At 37.2% G+C, this 22,621-nt stretch overlaps 1 protein-coding gene across 3 annotated transcripts in view; it reads right to left on the bottom strand.

The window, feature by feature from the left end:
- LOC133520554 (V-type proton ATPase 116 kDa subunit a 1) overlaps positions 1 to 22,621 on the bottom strand; it is a 37,154-nt gene that overhangs the window by 8,025 nt on the left and 6,508 nt on the right. For all 3 annotated transcript variants that reach the window (XM_061855049.1, XM_061855050.1, XM_061855048.1), the window contains exons 2-8: positions 10,738 to 10,877; positions 7,521 to 7,697; positions 5,729 to 5,889; positions 3,588 to 3,768; positions 2,299 to 2,475; positions 1,058 to 1,270; positions 656 to 806 (exon numbers count right to left, since the gene is read on the bottom strand). In XM_061855049.1, coding sequence (XP_061711033.1) covers positions 656 to 806; positions 1,058 to 1,270; positions 2,299 to 2,475; positions 3,588 to 3,768; positions 5,729 to 5,889; positions 7,521 to 7,697; positions 10,738 to 10,854 — 1,177 coding nt within the window. In that variant the 5' untranslated portion in view covers positions 10,855 to 10,877. The remainder of the gene's footprint in view (positions 1 to 655; positions 807 to 1,057; positions 1,271 to 2,298; positions 2,476 to 3,587; positions 3,769 to 5,728; positions 5,890 to 7,520; positions 7,698 to 10,737; positions 10,878 to 22,621) is intronic.

Here is a 22,621-nt window from a genome sequence, read left to right as displayed (position 1 = left end):
GACGAATTTCTGGACATTTGAGGGTACTACTTCAAAAGTTTCAAAACACGAAAATCGATTAAAGCCAGCACGATATAGGGGACGGATTAAGGCAGTTTTAGGGTTCCGTAGCCAAATGGCAAAAAACGGAACCCTTATAGATTCGTCATGTCCGTCTGTCTGTCCGATTCTGTCACAGCCACTTTTTTTTATTTGGTTGGTTAACTAATAAATGTTTTAAGTAAGGACTTGAAAATGTAGAAATAATAATTGTTTACATTTATTTAACTACCCAATGACATACACTATAGACACATCACGTGTTATTATTTTTACTTATCACAAGAGATTTATTTCTCGAGTTCTCGAGGCATTGAGCTGTTTTTTTCCGCCTCGCCGAACGACAAATTTCTCGAGATTTCTCGCCTCGAGAATTCTCGAGCAGAAACCCTAATAAGGTTGCTGAGTGGACGCCAGAGGGCCTACCGCGAACACCGAAGTTCTCAAATTGCGGCTATCTTTATCTTTTAGGTACTCCAATTAAGGCGTAATTAGAGTGACAGAGAAAGATGCCCACACAATTCGCGAACTTCGGTATTCGCGGCAGTCCCTCAGGCTCACTTAGCGAGTTGTAGCAAAAAGCTCAGACAACGCTAAGAAAATGACGTCGACTTACCAGGGTTGCATTCTCTGTAGGAGGCGACACCATAAGCATCGATAAGGGTCTGGAAGCCGCGCGTGAAGCGGTTGGTGCGGTTGAACGTCGGCGGCTCCTCGTCCGCTTCGATGCAGTTCAGGAACGAGGGGATCGAGCTGCCGCAGGCGTTCTGGGGATTTAACACTTTATGTTATAGTGGTAAAATTTAAATTACATTGCAGTTTCTTAGGTTAGGTAAGTATTACCAATGATTCAAATATATATAATAATTATATGCTAATATGTCTTACAACATGCGGGTGCGACTAATCATAATGCGCAAATAGTGCACTTTTTAAACGACAGAATTTAAAAAAAAATGCTTGTTTAATATTTTTCTGGCAAATAAAACCTTATCAATACACAAATAGAGCGCATTACCGATCCGTCAGCCAACGCCTTCTGCACATTCGGCAAGTCCGCGGTGGGCACCCAGCACTCCCCGATGAGGCATTTCTTGGTGACGTCCATGTTGAACAGGTTGAGTGTGTGGTAGATGGCCTTCATCTTGCGCACCATGATGGTCCAGCTGGCCAGCTCTTTGGCCACGCTGGCTAACACGCGCTGTCTGTGGTCGCGGGTCTGGTTGAGTACCTTTAAAAAACAAGATTATTTATAAATTAGATTATGTGGGAAGGGCGTGGTTGGGGAAAAATACTGATAACTGACGACAACGCATGGTGAGAAGAAAGTATGGACTTTCTTAGGCAATTTATCGTCACCCTACCCTAGTACAGAATCGCGGAAAATTTAGTCGTAATATAGACACTATGGTACTCATTGCAACAATTTTTTTGCCATAATTAGTACGATTGTGAACTATATGCAGAGAGAGGCGGCGTTAAGCGTGGCGTGGGCGACGAGGGCTACCACCTACGGCCTCGCGGTTCGAGAGGCCTCGCGCCTCAAATACACAACAAACATAACATATAAACATATATCTCGGACACAACGTAAAACTATTCGTTATTTCTTGCGCCACCAGAGGGCCTCGCTAAATGTATCTTGCTCATATAAAATTTTGGTCTTACCCCGCCACTGACTATATGTATAGGGTGACGATATAGCTGTGTCATACAGCGCTACAGAGTGAATATAGTTAGACTAAACTAAGCTGGCAGCAATTTTGATAGCCCAGACTGTGCAAATGTTATTTAAACGACATCATCTCAAGAATTTTGGCGTTTAAAATAACCCTTGCATAGTCTGGGCTATCAAAATCGCTCCCAACTTAGCTTGTTCTAATTCTAGTTTACACGCTACTCGTATGATAAACAAATATAAATACTAGTGGTTCTGTGACCTGAAGACCTCACGAGCATAACTTCAAATTTAACAAATATATGGCTCTGCCATTTTGAAAAACAATCCATGACTAAATCGACCAAAAATGTTTTAACGAGAATCAGTTGAGAATTGTGACCTGCAGAGGAGAAAATCCGGATATACGAAAGCATTTTTGCCCAAGCTGAAACGAAGACATGCGCTTATGCTCGGTCGATAATAAACAGCTCAAATATTAAAAAGACACCTTTATATGAACAGGACCTACGTAAAAAAATAAAAGCATTTTTATAAAAAAAAATGTAGAGCAATTAAAATCTGTTTCCTCAATGTCTTACCATGTTGAGATCCTCCAGACGGGTCCTGACGCCCTTGACCATGTCCTGCCGCTCGCCGTTGGAGGGCGGGCACGGGTACAGCGACGCGTGGAAGCCGGTGCACACCTTCTTGATGCGGGACTTCAGCTGCTCGCCTTGGAAGAACGCCACGAACACCGTCTTGTAGATCTCGTTGCCCTGTGCAGAGATTTGGGAATTAGGAATACTAATTTTATGAATTCATTCTCTAATACTTCGCTTTAAAGCTTGCCTTCCATTTCTTTAGAGACTGGGAAAGGCTCGCAGAACAACGGACGGACGGAGTACTTTGCCGCACTCGCTGATAAGAGGCAAAAACGATGACAATACGTTTCAGTACCGTTTTCCGCAAACCTCTCTTGTCAAGCCTACGCTAGACCATGTCCGTCTCGCATCGGTCAATTCAGTCACCAAAAACGGTGTCTCCAGTCTTACACCTTAAATCGTTTGCAATAGACGACAAGGCTAAAAGTACTACCTACCCGCGTACAAATCACGTGTTCTTTGAAGCGCTAGTGTTTTCATCAAATTTGTCTCATTTCGTTATAGGAAAGGGAATTGATTGTAATAGAGAGGTAAAGTCTAAGAAAAACGTGCCCCTGTTTACCATCCAAAACATGGCGCTGTCCTGCGCCATATGTTATGCGGTCACTAAATGTTCAAATGTCTTCAAAAGTAGACATTTGGCGGTCACAAAAGTAATCAGAGTTATCGCAAAATTTACAACATGTGTAATGTACAGCGCCATCTCGTTTATCTGTCAAATTCGAAGCATGAAACTGTCTTAGATTTTACGCATCTTGCTCAATCAATGTATCTTTGGTTATATATACTTGTAGTATAGACGTGATCAGCTAATAATTTAACGATACGTGTATTACAATGTTTCCATAAGCTCTTCTTGTGTTACATCATCTTTTTGTCGGCTTTTAAGTAAATATTCTTAATTTTAACTACCTCCACCAAACAGCCTCCTGTCACATTGGCGGCGCCCAACGTGGGGCAACCAAAAAAACCTAGTCCCAGACCTACATTCTCTAAAAGCAACAACGCTGGTTTTTTGCCTTTTTGGACAGGTGTGCCGCTATATGTATGCATACTTGAAAGATAAGGAAGGGTCCTCCAAAGGTTTGTCCAGCCCACCTCGTCTTAAGAACACTAGCCACGCGATGTACGCGAAAACACGCGCTCAAAGGCGGGCACGCACTCGTGTTATAATAACAAATCAACCACTAACGCTTTAGGATTTAAGATACTTGAAGGATAGTTACAGTATTCGGGTCCTCCAAAGGTTTGTCCAGCTCAGCGCGGCGCAGGAACACGTTGCCGCGCGAAATGCGCCACAACATGCGCTCGAACGCGGGGACGCGCTCGCGCTGCACCACGCCGGCCACGAAGCCGAGGCGCCCGCGGTTGGCCGCCTGCTGGGCCGACTCGTCCGACATCAGGGATCTGGTTAAATACACATTCAATATTATAATAGGTATATACATGTACATAAATACACATGAAAAAAGGTTTTTTAACCTAATTGGTAATTTATGTCCAAATTATCATTTCATATTTCTCAATAAGGCCTTTCAACCCAGAGGGGAACCTCTGGGTTGAAAGGTCAAAATAGTCTTTAAAATGATTCCGTTTTGTGTTATCAGGGTCTACGACCAACTTTATCAGAATAATCATATAAAGCTAGTATACGTGAACTGTAGTGGTCAGTTTTATTGGCACGAAGTGATAATACACCGTGGGCCAATTAAACCCGACAGATTTCAAAGGTGTATTCTTGACCGCATTTAGAGACTAAACTGTCATACAATGTTTTCTGAAATCGGTCTTGTTTTAGAGATAATGACAATTTCTGTGAAAACTTGTTTCTTTTATAACTTAGTCAAAAACGCCTTTTTAGCTGTGACGCCGCTATGTGACTTGGTTTAGACATACCTACTGACAGATATTAAAGTTTTAAAGTAAACTCGCAATTTTCGTCTGTAAATAAAAAAAAAAACTTTACTTATTCGTTGTAATATTTTTTTTTCACCAAGGTGTAAAAATAAATAACGTGTCGTGTGCAGAAAACACAAAAGGAAATTTTTTTTTCGGAAAAAAAAAATTTTTTTTGGCGAATTTGGCCAAAACTCATAACATTTTTTGCTCCTTATGACCTCAGCAATGCGTGGTTAAAATCTGTCGGGTTTAATTGGCCCACGGTGTATACTTATATGTCAAGTATAAGCTTGATGGCAGATGCAGATGCACCAAAGTGTGCATGATCTGTAGAGGACAGTAACTACGTACGTATTGGCTTGCAATGTCAATGTCAAGTTTACATTTTCGATTTAGATCGCCTTTGAATGCGCACGATTCTTATAGTTATACCTACTGCATTTCGCGTTATAGGTTGTGCGCCGGTTTTTATATATGAGTTTTAATCACTTACCTGATTTCATAAAGTGATCTGCAAAATTAATTAAACATAATCAGGTAACGACAAAATCGACCCTTCATCTCAAAGTTGTAATAGATAGTTTTAATAAAAAAACGATTTCTTAGTTTTAAGTTCGGTTTTATCGATTGTCCAGCTGGGTAGTTTTTGACCTTAAGTACGTCAGTTAGTCACTCCTTTTTTGGGCAGTCGTGTAAAAAGGCCAATTTTTAAACGTTAATAGTAAAAGAGGAGATCTTGCTTAGCTTCTTAATTTCACATGTTTATGTTATAATAGTACATTACGATACAAGTGCGAAAAATAGGAAATTCGAAACGAGTGGCGATAAATTAAAACACGACCGAAGGGAGTGTTTTAAATCGACACGAGTTGCGAATTACCTATTCGCACATGTATCGTACAACGTTTTACAGTACATATGGCCCTTTAAATGTTCGACACAGTAACGTAATATGCTACTTCTCGCACTAGTGCTATAAAGTAGCCCCATATGTACTGTAAAATACATTTTACATCAAGGAGATCAAGTGTTCCGAAATAGTTCGTTAATATAATACACAACTGGGGCGACCATTACTTTTTCTTGAACTTGGCTTAACACGCTGCCACATAATATTATGTATTAACAAAACATATGTAATAGCACTAACAAAATTCTCATATCTAACAAAACCGATGATTGACAGCGTATCACGTTGTTCTTATCTATAACTATCTAGGTACAAGTCGTATAACGCGTTCTTTTTTCCACTCATAAAGCTGCTAGCAATTCTAGCTAGCGAGCGACTGCTAGCAATCGTGAGCCGAGCGCGCTCGAGCAATTAATTGAAATACCACCGACGCTGCCGAGTGCCTAAATCAAGGGAAGGCAAACCGTGACCCTTTGACATTCCTAAATCTGATGCTTTCTAAGGTAGGCTCTTCTAAAGTTTGCCGACCTCTGTTGATCATAAAATATGTAATCTTACTTGGTCAAGGAGTCCATTCCGATTTCCTCTTGCGCGAGGAAGAACGCCTCAGTCTTTTCCAAAACATGACGCAGCTCGGTTAATTCCAAGTAATTTTGCTTTAGGTTGACTGCGTTGTGAGACAGCTCCAGGATTTCATTTTCTGTCTTCTCCAAATGCGCCTGAAAAAATTATTAAGGGTCAAATGGACTTAGTCCTTAAAAGTAACCTACTATCCAGGAAAACAATATTTATGCTTATCATACAAATCAAGATTACGACTAGCTCTAAATTGTTGCACTGCCAACTAACTGCGTCTTTAATGAGTCTCATAACTTGAGTCACATCTTGATATAGGTTGGTTTGTCTAATCGATTAATTTTAGCATACGAATATGCGTCGTACCTATATGTCGGTTTAAAATACACATCTTTAAACTAATAACATACACAATACACATCTTGATCACAACTTTTGTTTTATTACTACCTACGAGTCCTACGACATGATGAATTCGTTGCGCGCCATTTTTTTACCACCAATTTATATAAAAACGAATAACAAAACACCTATTGTGTTAGAATGTTACAAGTTTTATCACTTTGGTCGCCTTATCGATTACGAATTTTTTACCATAACGTCGAAAGTACCGCGCGTGAAACTAAATAAGTACCTGTATAAATATTATACACGTGATGGAACAAAAACAACAAACATAAAAATATACAACATATAAAATATATAAATCAACTAAATGCTAACGGACCTAATACAAAAGCGTTGCAGTTCGAAAAGCAAACTGAATACAATACCGTTTATACCTAACCCATTGAAAGCGTTTCGAATAAGGGCTACTAGGGCCTTGCAGTATATAAGGGTCAGCTGTTTTTTAACATTTTAACAGTAACAAAATGCTCTTGTTAAATTCAAGTTTCTGACCTCGAAAGCCCGCCGGATCAAAAAATCCAGTAACTTTGGGCATCTGAAGCTCAAAACCTATGAGGTCTATGTAGACATCATTTTGATGCAAAATTTAGTCTGCTCAAAACTATTCTCATTGATATTTGCCTTAACATAAATCATTAATAGGGAAATTTTCAAACACAGAATAAGATTCGATATTATTTGACTATGAGCCGCTCATGGCCTTTCAAAATCAGAAAGTGAATTTAACAAGAGCATTTTGTCACGAATGACATATAAAAAACCAGCCGACCCTTAATTAATTCAAGGAGGAATGTACCAATTATATGTATATGCTTCCATATAATTAAATACAATGACCGCTCGCCTGTCATACTGATACGGGGATATAGGACAATGACAAAAGAACTGCAACTGCACTTATAATATACCAATGTATATTATAAAGGATTGCAACAAAAGTGTTACCCCAGCTGTATCTCTTAAATCAAACAAGAAGAAACATTTGAGTTCAGCAGTTAGGGCCAGCTGCACTAATCACACATAACGGACTGATCTACGTCACTTAGCAATGAACTATTGAAACTTCCCATACCATAAAAAATTGCGAACACTCGATTTGGAGCAGCAACCCACCCCTAATTGCAAGTCGATGATCTCAATGAAATTAAAACTTACTGGCCCCTCGATTTCACGAAGACTTCCGTGCGATAACTCGATAAAGATAGGCCTACTACAATTAAATTACCTACAGTTCAATTAAGTTCGGTTGTAAATGTTCTATATTACGGCATATATGTATATGGTTTTTAGGACATTGTTTTCCACGTAAAATAACATTACCAATTCATAATGCACCTTACCGCAGTTAAGTTACAGTTCAACTCACCTCCAAGTCGATGATTTCCCTAGGATTGGGCGCGCGCGGGGCCTCCTTGACGTCGGGGACATGTACTCCATCTTTGTGAACTTCAGTTTCAATGTAGCGCAGTTTCCGCTCCATCTCGTCGCAGCGGCGGACCTCATTGACGAATTTGCGTTGGAACGCATTCACGTCGGGGTTTAGCTGGAAAAGGAAAAAAATCGTTGGTTATCCATGCACTCAAAATAACTGTTTAAAACACAGCGTCAATCTCAAGAGGTCAATTTCCATTTAAATCTATTTTTTCTACAAGAGTAGAGAAAGTCTAGCGTCTATATAATGTACAAGTCTAGAAGTGTGTAGACTTTAGTCAAGTGAGGGGCAGTATGATGTTTTACTCGTAGGGGCTGCCCGTGGATAGGAAGGTCGGTGAGGGAGTCAAACCTACAATGGCTTAATGAATTGTCTCACCTACTTACCTGTAGGTAAAATACTGTGGCAAAACAACGAAGCATAGACTAAAATACTCCTTTAAATAATTTTTGTGACAAAACAAGTCACAATTTAAAAATGAACGTCTCATAACTTTTATTACATGTGGACCAACCATGCCTGCCATACCCACTTAAAGGACCAAACAAAGTCTTCTAGTTAGATTAGTCACGCACAACACATTACGTGATGTTTAACTCTTACCTATTCTCTACCCATATCCGCCAGTCGCGTTCTAAAGCCTCAAATTGCCATAATTGGGCCTTGCGTGCTATCAGGTAAATGTGCTGTCAGGTAATTGTCAGTAATAAAAGACGATTTTTCAATAGAAATCCTAGGGAGTTACGTTTATTACGAATGCTTATCCGTCATCACTCATCTCCGTGAATTACGATGACTGCATAGACTTCGGACTTTGTAACTAATCATCAGTGGACGCAAAGTTCCTTGAAAGCTGCAAGATTTTGCTTCACGTTAAAGTAAGCGAAGGCACTGCACGACCTACGTATGTCAGCTATAAATATTATTATAGTTTTACATGAATTGATTTTAGTAATTAACGACTTTTGACAATTGACATGCATGATGTAGCCATGCGCCGCTGTGGGATGTGGGTAGCATAGTATAATCGCATTTGTGTCTACTTAAAGCTTTCGGCCGTCTCGCATTTAATTTTATAGGTTTATTATATATGGTAGCAAAGTGTATGTGGCATTCATTACTATAGTTACGTAGCAATGGTGATCTGTATCTTGCAAAACTCTTAAATCGCGGAAGTTACAATTTTGAAATATTAAGGAAGTCAACCAAGCCAGGTTACGACCTACAAGTTTTAATAAAGTTTACGTTTTCTTAATATAATATAGAACGAATAAATTGAGCATTAAGATGTAAGTACATACGCATGTAGACTGTATTACATTAGCGTAACTATGTGAGCTAAGACAAGTTTCCGATACATGCGGTGTCGCAATTGGTAGAAGGAAATCTAAGAATACGTGGATTATTATGTGTAAAGTATTACGAAACCCACCCGTCTGATCAAATCGGGTGAGTCAAGAGCAGGGAACCGGTACTAAACCGGCCTAACCTTAAGTACCCATCGTACAAGCGGAAGAATACAACCGACGCAACTTATACGCTAACATACGTCTTTTTGGTTCTGATGTGACTCCAGATCGGTTGAACACGACACGGGAAAATAAAAGAGAAACGATCGCTGACATAATCGTGTTTCTGTCTTCGCCCGAAACCAAGGTCTAGAGGCGAATTCGAGTTGTCTTGGTGATAGCTCGTGACATGGAGACCTAGTTTACTAAAATATTAGATTTCTACTATTCGCAGGGCTAATTAATATACGATAATATCAGGATAATTTCAGACCATGATATATAAAATAAGAATAATTTGAACTGCAATCCTTTTGTTATAGGAATATGCGGTGTTGAAACTTATTTTGACTATATTGTGATCTGAAGAAAAACTGACAGCTGTCAAAAAGCAACCTAGGACATCATAATGAAGCCTAATTACTTAGGTGTTCATTCACTCACCTATGTCTAAAGTTCATTCCATAGTAAATTAGGTTAAAATTGCATAATAAAAGGTAGGTACCTAATAAGGTCCTACCTACTGGCTAACAATGCGAGAGTGAATAAAAGCTGATAGCACAAATATATTATATCAACAGACCATTGTGCGAGACTTGAAACTACATATTGTTACTAAAGTATGCATATGGTGTTTTATAGGTAACCGAGCGTTCAATTATACAAACAATTCTGCAAATATGTTTGGTACTACTCGAACGAAGAAAGAATACGTGAGTAATAAACTAAGGTCAAACTCCAGGAGCACTTGCAACATATGAATGAGACCTCAGGGCTGCTATTATCACTGCTAGGCGAACATTGGCCTCATACGAACCAGCAGGCGTATTACGGTCGCACATAATATCGTGCACGCTACCTTTTATTAAAAAGTGACATTGTAATAACAGTGACATCGCAAACTTCGTAGCAATTTTGCTACAGTGTTGTTAAATTACAGAAACCCATATATTTACCTAATTAATATTTTTTATGTGTGTGTGTGTGTGAGTGTGTGTGTGTAGTGTAGAAGAGGTTGATGTAAAAAATACATGTGATTATTGATGTTGTTAATAGAACTCTTATACGAATTATGTCGGAAGTCGGAAGCCCAATTTGACAATTTGAATATAGCTACTTTTGCGATAGGTTATGGCACGGCCAATTCGACACTTGCTCCACTTGAATTGGGTCACTGTGCGAGACAATGTAAAAGAAATTTTTACTAGTAAGGACCATATATTTACTAAATAGTTAGGACCAAGCGAATATTCGCTTGTAGTCGGCACGCAAAGCGAATTACATTTCAGGTCTCGGCGGCCTCGAACAAGACAGACTGGATAGCCTTTGATTTAGCATGCGTGCTTCACTGATCACCTATGCTATAACGATGAATGAAATGAGAATCGTTTCTAATCTAGAACATGACAAATCTGTTGCAGTGAAATGAATAACGTAAAGTTATGGATTTTTTTTCCAATAAAAGCCATTATAATGGTGTTTAACGAAAGTAGATAAGGATACCTATGGCTAACGCAACTCAACATTCGGTAGGTATTGTTATAAAATGAAACAAACCTTTACGTAACGTAAGAAAAGATGCAACATGGTGTTGCCGCACACTAATAGCTGTGATTTGACAAATAATAAAGGATAATACTCACATCTCTAAACTGCACAGTGCCGGCTTCTCCCAGCTCCGAGACCGAGGTGTACGCCGCCTCGGGCTGTATGAAGAGCTGGCAGAGCGCCATCTCCTCGCTCCGGAACATAGCCCCCATGTTGGCCGCTTATGTTCCTGCTTCTGCAAACAAAAACAAAAAGTTACTTCACCTGTTGTCTGCTTGCTACCCAATTCACGATATTTTTCTTTGTTTACTCTTTTTCCCAGTACTTAGGCCAGACGTAACTTGAGACATGTAACTTTGTCTAGGACTTTCTGACAAAATGACATGGCCTATTATGTTATTTACGTTATGTTGGCTTTCCTACTCTCGGGAACAAGTACCTCGATCTACTTATTGAATATACTAGATACGATATCACCAAAACAAATGTAGGTAGGTACGGCACCGTTTACAGATGCGTCATCTTATGCGCGTTATCAAGTGTGTACAATACAAATATGGGCCCGGTAAGTATAATAGGTACCTACCAATTATTTTAGTTGTTTTCAAGACTAAGATAGTCACGATGGATTTCAGATAGCACTGGATCTAAAAGTGCCTACAACATTGGTATCACTTGTTTAATGCGGTCGCGATCAAATTGTGCATACAATAACTAATTTGACACCTGTGCACTTGCACAGATGCGTTTTCAGCGTTACAATGTAGGCAATTAAAATAACAATTTGTGTTCGTGGCCACATCCGGACAAAACGGGGACAGCTTTAAATTATAAGTGTATCAAGTGCTAATGTATTGTAGAAGGTTGACTTTCATTGCTACACTTGTCGAGTTGTTATCATTGACTTGCATGTGTTCATTCCATTTGAAACTAGGTAAAGGTAACAAGTGTGGGATTACTTATCACATATTGTCTTATTTGTATCTTGAAGTGCATTTCCCCCACTCTAAAGTGGCTATCATATCAACCTATATATGTAGGGACCTACTAACTACAGTAGCTAATGAATTGATGATATCATTGCGGCAAGCAGGTCTTTATTTAAGCCGAAGTTAATTTAAATTATTTACTTTTCAGTCGGGCGGCCACACTGAAGTCTTTAAGGGGAACATCTTAGCAATTGGACGATAACGAAGTAAATTGTCTACAGCAATTTCACACCACTTTTTTTATCGAATTAGACTCGAGTTAGTGAAGACTGTGGGCGCGGAGCGTGACCAATAATCGACACGATAACTCGCGCGTAACTCGAAAAAATCGCATGCCGAGATTTTTTTTACAAACTAACCGAGTTGGTATAGAGACAAAAATAACCCGTAAGATAGTTATCAAAATTGCCATCACAGATTACGTTGACGTTCTCCTTCAGTGAAGCAGGAATTAAATTCGCGGTCAGCCATCACAAGGCCAGCGGTTTTTGTCGTTCAAGCGCACTCGGCCGTTATAGTTTTTAGCAACAATCTCCAATTTAGCATGAATAAACAACAATTTGGAACAATAGGACGTCTCAGGCTAAGAATCCATTTCCGAAACATTCCCGGTAGTTAAGTTTCTTTGGCTACGCCTTAGGCATTAAATTGAATTGAAGTCTAGTGCTCGCAATCAAGGCTGAGATATTTCATATAGCAATCGTAAATCATTTTTATTGATGTCGCATACCGTACTTGATTAAACGACGGCTACCAGCAAAATTAAAATAAGTAGATTAATAATATAATGTTTATTCGCTTTAAAAATACTGAGTTAGTAATTTCATTTGGAGTGTTGTTGTGGTAGACATAACGTCTGGTTTACGATCTTAGCATCTTGCCAAATCATTTGTCATGCGGTCAACATCAAACAGGAATGGCTGTTTTAAACAATCATCCTAGTCGTTTAATACCATCTGCTTGTTTATGTCAATTGCATTAAACATGGGTGTCGCCAGGCGGGGAGTTTTGGTCAGAGAAGCCCCCCTAGAGAATAACATGTCTAACTATATGTATGCTCCACCCCTCCCCATGGCCATCGGCCATATGAACTGATCATGGAAAATATTCTTTCTCGTGACTTAAAAACGGTCAATTTCGAGTATGTTTCACACAGATACGGTCAACAACACAAAAAAAATAACAACTTTTACCTAAAACCACACAACGTCCATAATTTCACAAGCGGTGCTGAACTGCTGAATAGTGTTTATGTTTATAATCAGTGAAATAATTAATGGTTAGAATTTTTGCTAGCCAAAAAAGAAAATAGAAGTTTGGTAAGTTTCAGGTTATTTTTCATCCGCGTTCTATTTCCTTAATAACCTCTAAAATTAATAACAAGCGACTGTTTTATTGATGTCATAGACCTACAGAGAAAAACATAAAGCTAGGCTCATCTCACAGCCACATTTACATAATAATAAAAAAATCAAAGAGATGCTGAGACAAGGTTGTTTTAAAGACAATAGACAAGCACTAATTACGTTAACCATGATACTAACAACCGATGCCTACTTATCATAATAATAGGCGGCAAAGATTTTTGTCCCGGAACGTTTGAATGTTTGGCTCTCATCTGTTGATGAGTAAGAAGCGACTGGTAGCTTAGTTTTCGCGTAACAACGCATGTATTAGCATAATTTATTTAAAATATGCTCGATTTGTTTACATTCACTGACTATTATTTTTAAGCTTAAGTACCTAACTACTTATACAGACTAATAAAAAATATATTAGGTAAGTATTTTCTTTATCACAGATTGAACACCGTGTTTACGTGTTTGTTTTTTTTTTGTGTGTGTTCTATGTGTGTTTTAAGAGAAAAACCCTCGTATTTTAGTAGATTGTTAATCAAGGGATGAAAGGCACTCATTTTTGTCGAGGTAGTTTGGCGCTCGAACGCAGTGAAAGCACCAATGGTACTCCGAGATTGAAATGCATTGGATTGAAAATTTCACCAGAGTTAAACACGCTACTTTTCATGTCAAATACGAGGAATGTGTAGTAAAAAAACATGACCAAGTATAAACTTTTATAAGGACCTTTCCTTTCAATTAACAATTTAGGAAAACGTATTGCTCCGTAAATATCAGAATGTAAAGTGTACAATAAATCCATTTAAAACCAAATTTTAATTGCTCATCTTAAAATAAATTTAAAAAAAATACTTGGGGAGTAAACTGCTCTAGAGCAGAAACGTATCACTTTCTGCACACTTCATAGAACATGAATGACATACTTTCAGAGCATGAGAAATGAAAATATATTTTATATCTATGCGGCTGGCCTTGTTGCTTATTCAATTGTTTAGGTACGTAAGTATCTAGACTTGCTAGGTATTAATGGAGTAAGTTATGGAGCAAATGAATTTAGGGGTATTAATATATGAATTCCTACGGGAGATATAGGAAATTATAACACAAAATGACTAAGCCCCAGAGTAAGCTCTTACCCCGTCAGTTGGCGGTTATGCCGTCACAGATGCCGGTTAGAAAGGTTGCCAGAGCTTAATGAGGGTGCGGAGTGTTTGGGTCGGCAACGCGCATGTACTCTGGAGTTGCAGACGTACATAGACTACGGAGTCTTCTTACTTCTAAAAAATATCATAACAAAATTAGAGTTAATTCGGCTCCAAGCGATAGACAGGCTTCCTAATTATAATACAGTGAAATCTCGATAATCCGGCTCTTCGATCGTCAGGTACACCGAGTAATCCGGCACTAAAATAGGGGTGCAAGGATCATTATATATTTCCAAATTTACTATGTGCGCTTACATTATCACTCTTGAATATATATAAATATCTTTATGGTATGCCTGAAATCCAGAGACAGTACAATTTTCTTTGAATATAATATACTATATAATATAGTATGTCGAAGCAATATATAGTATAGTATATATTGCTTCGACATACCAAAAACACATCAATATAATAAGCAGATTTGCTCTAACTTCCAGTAATCCGGCTCTCTTGTGTCAATATTAGTGCCGGATTAGTGCCATAATCTGTTGAATATTATAACATAATATATGTATTATATTATATGTAGTAAGGTAGAAGTACTAGTGCTTGTTAGAATAATAAATTAAAATGGACGTCCGAGCAGATAAAAGCAAACCCTGCTGCTATACAAACAAGCAATTGAAACAGAATTAATAGTCAATATTACCTTAAATTTACAATACTGCTTGATAACACTAAGTTAGCTGTATAAATTCGGCATAACTTGTCATCAAGTTATTTATTTACCGATTCAGAATTATTAGAAACTGCCAAAACTATCACTAGATGCTATTTGGATTACTAGTATGATAAATTAAATAATGAATAAATATAATTGAAAATAAGACCTTTTTATTATAGTTAATAAACCAATTTATTAACCTTATCACCAACAACTAATAAATACAATCACTAATACTTTATAATTCACCAATACATTATTTAATAATTAATTCATCAAATTAATCAAGTAAGCACAAAAACATTAACATAATGATCAACATAGTATTTACTTAACTTTCAATATTCCTGTGGCGACGATTAACTCAGTGCTGCAGCGCAACGAAGAATCACAATGAGAATGATCCAAATGAAATGGGTCGGGCCCTTTTATATCCACTGCTAACCAGCCACTCACAACTGGTTAATCATGCCATTTGTCGTTCGAGAAGTGACGTCACAAACGTATCTTCTCATTTATCGAATAATGCAGAATAAAATGATCACAACATCTTTTCAATAAACTCCGTTATACATAATTACTAATAAGTAATGTTAATACATAATATAATCACTTTAAAATAGTTTACGAATCTTATTAGAAGGTTAACTACCGTCTCAAAGTTATCACTATCCATGTTTCTCTAAACAACCGTGGTTTCGTATCGTACCCACATAAATCACAAATTGTGTAAACTTCGCGTGATATTAAGTTAAGTGTTTAAATAATGAATATTTATCAACATTGGAAGTCAGAGAAACAGGTCAGTTTCATACATAATACAATTTATAAATAATAATCTAACACGGCCATACTGACGTGTACTTCGTTCCCGAAGTACTAAAAGCATAATTCAAGAAAGACAACCACATCATTAATTAAGTAAAGCCAATGTTAAATATTATTGACCGGATGAATAAACATGTTACTCTCATTCAATCGCTACTCTTTAGATTGAAACCAATGCTTAATAAACAATAATGCTATGTCATACATTATTATATAATCAATATTATTAACTGTTTGAATAGACATCTTAGCACCATTCAATCATCGAATCTGTGGGTATTGCCAAATACCTAGACATGCCAATTACATTCACCCGCTGCTAGTGAGAACAATTGACACCAAGTATATGACCGACCAGCGGATACCCAAATAGTGTATCACAAATGTGGGTATTGCCAAATACCTCGGCATGCCAATTACTTTCACCCGCTGCTAGTGAGACAATTGACACCAAGTAAATGACCGACCAGCGGATACCTAAATAGTGTATGAAAAATGCCAAACCATACCTAGACATACCGATCACATTCACACTCTGCCAGTGAGACCAATCGGTATCAAGTATGTGGCCGACCAGCGTATTTTTTTTTTAACCAATCTACAGCAGATAATAATATTATCTTGTACAAAATACTATTTCACAAAATGTATATTTACCAGCATTACATTATTAGTAAATTGCACCTTCAACATTTATTCAGCGAACAGGCCACCAGGGCACTTTTACACGTCAACGTGGGAAATACCAATGAAAACGTCAAATTAAAAAAGTAAATAAAAATATTTAAAAAAATAACACAAAAAAAATATCAAATTATTGAGGTGTAAAAGTCTCCAAGTGTCAGAACTAAAAAATTATACAGTTTATCATTCAAAATTCTGTATAATTAAAAGATCCATTAAGGTTCGTGTACATAAATACATAATGAAATGAAAAGGTGAATATCCTGTAGATTTTCCGACGGTGCAGGTATTTACTGTTTGTTAAACTCTCTAAAAACCGTTCGGCCAATCTGACAATTCATTTCACATTATGTGCAGTTTTATAGTACAGCAAATTATTTGTAATATATAGGCGATTCTGATGTTGAGGTAACGTTACTATAAAAAATAAAATTTTAACATTTACATCATTATAGATATACCAGGACTCTGCTCCACTGTCGCTTGTAGCAGGGTCGAAAGTAGGCAAAGCGATGTCCACTTCTTTTCCAATAGCACCGGAGACAGCATCCTTGATCGCTTTCAGAAGGCCACGCAGAGCCTCCAAATCTCTCTGAAATTACATAAGCATTTTTTGAAGTAAGGCTGAATACTATCCCAACTTCTGATGTTAGAATAATAAATTAAAATGGACGTCCGAGCAGATAAAAGCAAACCCTGCTGCTATACAAACAAGCAATTGAAACAGAATTAATAGTCAATATTACCTTAAATTTACAATACTGCTTGATAACACTAAGTTAGCTGTATAAATTCGGCATAACTTGTCATCAAGTTATTTATTTACCGATTCAGAATTATTAGAAACTGCCAAAACTATCACTAGATGCTATTTGGATTACTAGTATGATAAATTAAATAATGAATAAATATAATTGAAAATAAGACCTTTTTATTATAGTTAATAAACCAATTTATTAACCTTATCACCAACAACTAATAAATACAATCACTAATACTTTATAATTCACCAATACATTATTTAATAATTAATTCATCAAATTAATCAAGTAAGCACAAAAACATTAACATAATGATCAACATAGTATTTACTTAACTTTCAATATTCCTGTGGCGACGATTAACTCAGTGCTGCAGCGCAACGAAGAATCACAATGAGAATGATCCAAATGAAATGGGTCGGGCCCTTTTATATCCACTGCTAACCAGCCACTCACAACTGGTTAATCATGCCATTTGTCGTTCGAGAAGTGACGTCACAAACGTATCTTCTCATTTATCGAATAATGCAGAATAAAATGATCACAACATCTTTTCAATAAACTCCGTTATACATAATTACTAATAAGTAATGTTAATACATAATATAATCACTTTAAAATAGTTTACGAATCTTATTAGAAGGTTAACTACCGTCTCAAAGTTATCACTATCCATGTTTCTCTAAACAACCGTGGTTTCGTATCGTACCCACATAAATCACAAATTGTGTAAACTTCGCGTGATATTAAGTTAAGTGTTTAAATAATGAATATTTATCAACATTGGAAGTCAGAGAAACAGGTCAGTTTCATACATAATACAATTTATAAATAATAATCTAACATGCTCGTCGCTGCACTTGTCACCGACATGGGCACTTTATTTCATGGAAATATAGGTTAAATTTGTACAACGAAGATTTTTCTGTATTCGAACTTAATCTTTGTCACTTTGACATAAAGTGCCCATGTCGAGTACTGTAGTGAAAAAGGATCGCTTCCTAATCTGATGAAAATCTAGCATTCCGATGTAAATATAACGGTTTAGCACAACGAGTTCAAGGCATCTGATGTCAGAGCATGTGAAATGGCAAACGAGACAAGTAAGGGCGATGAAGGCCACATATGCTGTCATGTTATTCACGGTGCTCATGGAGGGCAGGTGAGCATTCGACTCAAGTATACCAGAAAATCCAGGAATAATATAAAATTTAAGGATAAAGTACAGAAAAAAAACAACATTAGGTAGAATCGCAGCGGCCGCTACGCTGGTTATACGAACGCTAGCCGTGTAATGAGGATAAAATCAGTAAAAGCTAGACACATATAGGTAGTCACATATGCACGTAATCTCAAAGGCCACAGCACCGATATCCGACCGGAACTGATCACATTTCCTACAACCTGACCTTTGGTCGAACATTCGAGATCCGTGAGAAGCCCGCGCTGTTTTAATCACAACCAGCGGCAACTTTGTCAATATGGTCGGTCGTTAATTTTATTTGGCAGACTACGCTTGCTGGAATTAGCATAAACTCAATGATGTCTTCACCTTCATGCATATATGTGCGAATAATTGTATACCTAGGTACCTACCTAGTACCTACTTAAAAGCTCCAATTAATCGCCTAATTGATACATTAATTTATCCAAATTGTAACAACCTACTTAACATCACTAATGTCCCTCTTAGTCTGCCTCTTATGTCGATCTATTTTGAACATAAATGTGCACATACATAAAAATGTTGTGGCCAAAGGATATGAAAAGAGTGCAACAAGTAAAAATTACAGGTATTTAAAAAATTAACCGGAGAAAACTACCGGGGAAATACTTGTAGATAACTTTTGCCACGGTAACAGGACTTTGCTAGTTACTTATCATTACATACTTTACCTATGTTAATTTTCTACTTGGCGCAAACGTTCGTGACTGTTGTGATTCTTACGACTTAGACATTTCGTCGTTAAAGGACAAGCGATGAAGACTATTTATTCTCTTGTAAACTTGGCAATCCTTGTGCTAGATGCCTACACTACATAAGGCGTTACATTACTTACATTAATGGGGCTGCATTTACAAGGAGATAACTAAGCACTACAAACTTGTCAATTTTCTTTTAGTGCTAAAGTGGAATAGGGTTGCTTAAGGCGAGGCCGAGGTATACCCAAACCGCATAAAATATAATCGTGTGCCCATTTAGAATCCGCAGCTGAGATAGCGCCAGATAAAACATTAAAAATCATATATTTATTTAATCAAGAGTAGTTTACAGAGTGCCTACGAAATGCTTTCACGTTATAAGTACACAGAGAAAAAGAAATTAAGCCCTTAAAAAACCTAGAAGCTAGACAGAAAGATAGTCCTAAGTGTAAATGTCATTTACGCCAGGCTCGAACATTGTAAATAATTACCGTCTAATCAAAACAAACCTATAATTTCAATGCATCCTTGTATACACAACAGCGGTACCAGCACACCACACATCAAGGTGTAACGTATAACGTAAACGATTTATCTGCCTATTTATTACGAAATTTTCTGATATAAACAATGGGAACAGATGAGGTAAACTGTGATGTAAATTTAGTAGCCAGATTCTCAGCTTCCGTCGAAAGCAGGGCTGTTCTTCGCGCCGCTATTCAGGCACTGACAAACGTTCAACTAAACAAACGAACTTTTCATGGTTAGTATGATTATGGGCTGTTTCCTCTTAGCTTGAAGTTTTGGGGCTAGGTATAGTACTGTCAATAAGAATGCTAGCTGGGGTTTTAGCCGAAACGTACCTATGTCAGTGGTGTAAACCCCAAAAAGTCTGCAAGAAACAAGTTATTTTTTGTGGCTGTTTTAAGCTGTTATAATGAGTTAAAAAGTGAGCGATCAAATGTTATTTTATTTTTTAGACGCGTATAATTTTGTTAACACATGATAAATTAACGAATTTAATAGCGGAAACTAAAACATCCGGAACGACATGTGCCAACGGTTAACCGGTGTTTATTTACTGAAACCGAAACGCGATTCTCCGATCATTTAAAACTACATATCGTATTGGTTTATGTACGCTTCCGCTAATACAAAACCAAATGTGCGCGAGCACGACTTAAGGTAGAAGTACTAGTGCTCGACGCTGCGCTAGTACTCGACATGGGCACTTTATGTCAAAGTGACAAAGATTAAGTTCGAATACAGAAAAATCTTCGTTATTTCCATGAAATAAAGTGCCCATGTCGGTGACAAGTGCAGCGACGAGCACTAGTACTTCTACCTTACTACATATAATATAATACATATGTTATAATATTCAACAGATTATGTCATTAACAATCCAACACCCATTGGCAACTTTAAAAAATGGAAATTATAACCGCAAGAAATTGACGATTTATTACACACACATTGACACTGACATATCCGGTCCAAATTATCTAGACCTAATATTTGACGTATCTTAAAGTTCGAATCTGGCCGAAAATCTGACGTTTATTTAACTCCATGTACAAACTTACTTACCTAGTATATTTTTTGCGTTCGGGAAGAAATCAACAACGAAAAAGACTAAAACAACTTGTATGCATGTAAACCGGTTTGAGCAGGTCCTAAACCCTTTTTATATCAAATGAGTGTATAGTCTAGCTCAAACCAGTCTATATTAACTTCTAGAAATGGCGTATCTCCTAGTTAATAATAGCTGGCGGCACATTACATGGCGTACGTTCCACTGAATTCATTACGCCGTCCTATCCCATACCTAATTCGATATCGTCATACTTAGAAGAAAAAATGGTTTCATTAAATGGAGTACTTTATTTAGAAGACGAGGCTGAGGATAAAGCTGGAAGATGGCTATTGAATGTGTTCCCGGGAACTAATATTCTATATAAAATCTGTCCCGAAACCGGGGATTCCCGGGATTCGTCATACAATATGAGTCCTGGGAGCATTCCCTGCTATACAAGCTCTGTGATAAAACAAAAAAGTACATACCTACATATTTCTTCACATGTAACGGTCGAGTTCTCAAAAATCTTTACTTTTACTTATATTTACACGACCTAATTGTCAGTGTCTTAGAGGCGTGTAAATATATATTTGGAACATTGCTTTATAAATTTTGGAATGTTGGTGAACTCGACAGTACATATATATACATATACTGTATTGAAAGATAAAGATTTACCTAATTGCAAGTCAACTCAGGAAGTTACGAACACACAATTGACAACTAATCATAATCAAAGCGACAATCCGCTGGTATTAAGCACAATTTTTTACATTTCATTCTACGATCTAGATATGTGTCTGTGCATCAGTTTTTGAAATAAAAACTGTCTCGCCCAATATTTGTTCATTGTGTTTCAATGGCGGTCACTAATTGCGTACATGTAGGTAGTGTATTCCTAATGGTACGCAACTCAGTGCTATAACCGCGAAAATCAAAGTTCGTCAAGTGCGGGCATTTTTCTATGTCACTCTAATTACATCTTAGTGAGAGTAAAAGAGAAAGATCCTCGCAATTTGCGAATTAGGCACTTTGTATAGATTGTGTCATTCACGACGACGCGTGCCTTGACTCGTATTGTTATGTTATTAAAGGTTTTATTTGACAAATCTGCGCGTCATCGTGAATGATACGTACTATACTTTTTAAAGCAAGAAAATAAAATTAAAAACCATCCATACAGTTTGAAGTATGCGATCTTAAACGGCTTGACTCCCCTACTCCGAGTTTCTTGCCGGACCTTATTGGGATACCCTCCTCCAATTGAGGGGGGATTTAAATCTTCTCTGGTCAGAGGTGTAGGGTTAGAGCCGGTGTAGCTTTATTTGACGGTCATAAGCGCATTGCAATATGCCTACTTAAGTAATAAAATATCGTTATCTTTACATCATGTTACTAAAAACAAAGCCCAAATATGTAGTAAAAATAAATAGTTTAGGTTTAACAACCTAAAATATTTATCCAAAAATCCAACAGAAGAGTTAATTTTGTAAGAATTTCAAGTCGAATCAAATCTTTCCGTGTAAACTGACATATGTATAAAAAAAATATTTTTTAGTATTGGAGGAATCTTATAATTTTCACGGAAATACTCTGGACCAACTTCCCCTTAAGAGGGGGCTAACGTAAAATTGTAGTTTTTATAATGAATTTTTACACGCTTTAATCAAGTTCAAGTGCCAAGACAAAATCACTCGGCAACTAGACTATATTTGCGAGGGCAGACTCTAAGCAAAACCTTAAAAGGTTAAAGTTGACTCGATAGCAAAAAATCACGAAAACATGCCTAATTTTCTAATATTTCCAATTGTACATCATAGGAGTATCATTTTAGTGTAAAATAGCTAGTGATATAGCTGAGACTTGACTAGCGAAATTTTAATCAGAAGTTTACTTTCAGTATTATTAAAGTAAAACGTTAAAACACGCGTGAACGTCAATCAAATCTTCCATATCAAGTATCGCGCGGCACACCATATTTTTTG

The sequence above is a fragment of the Cydia pomonella genome, chromosome 8, assembly GCF_033807575.1.
Source record: "Cydia pomonella isolate Wapato2018A chromosome 8, ilCydPomo1, whole genome shotgun sequence".
Classification (NCBI taxonomy): domain Eukaryota; kingdom Metazoa; phylum Arthropoda; class Insecta; order Lepidoptera; family Tortricidae; genus Cydia; species Cydia pomonella.
The sequence above is the reverse complement of the archived record's forward strand: the minus strand, read 5'-3'. Positions and strand labels throughout refer to the sequence as shown.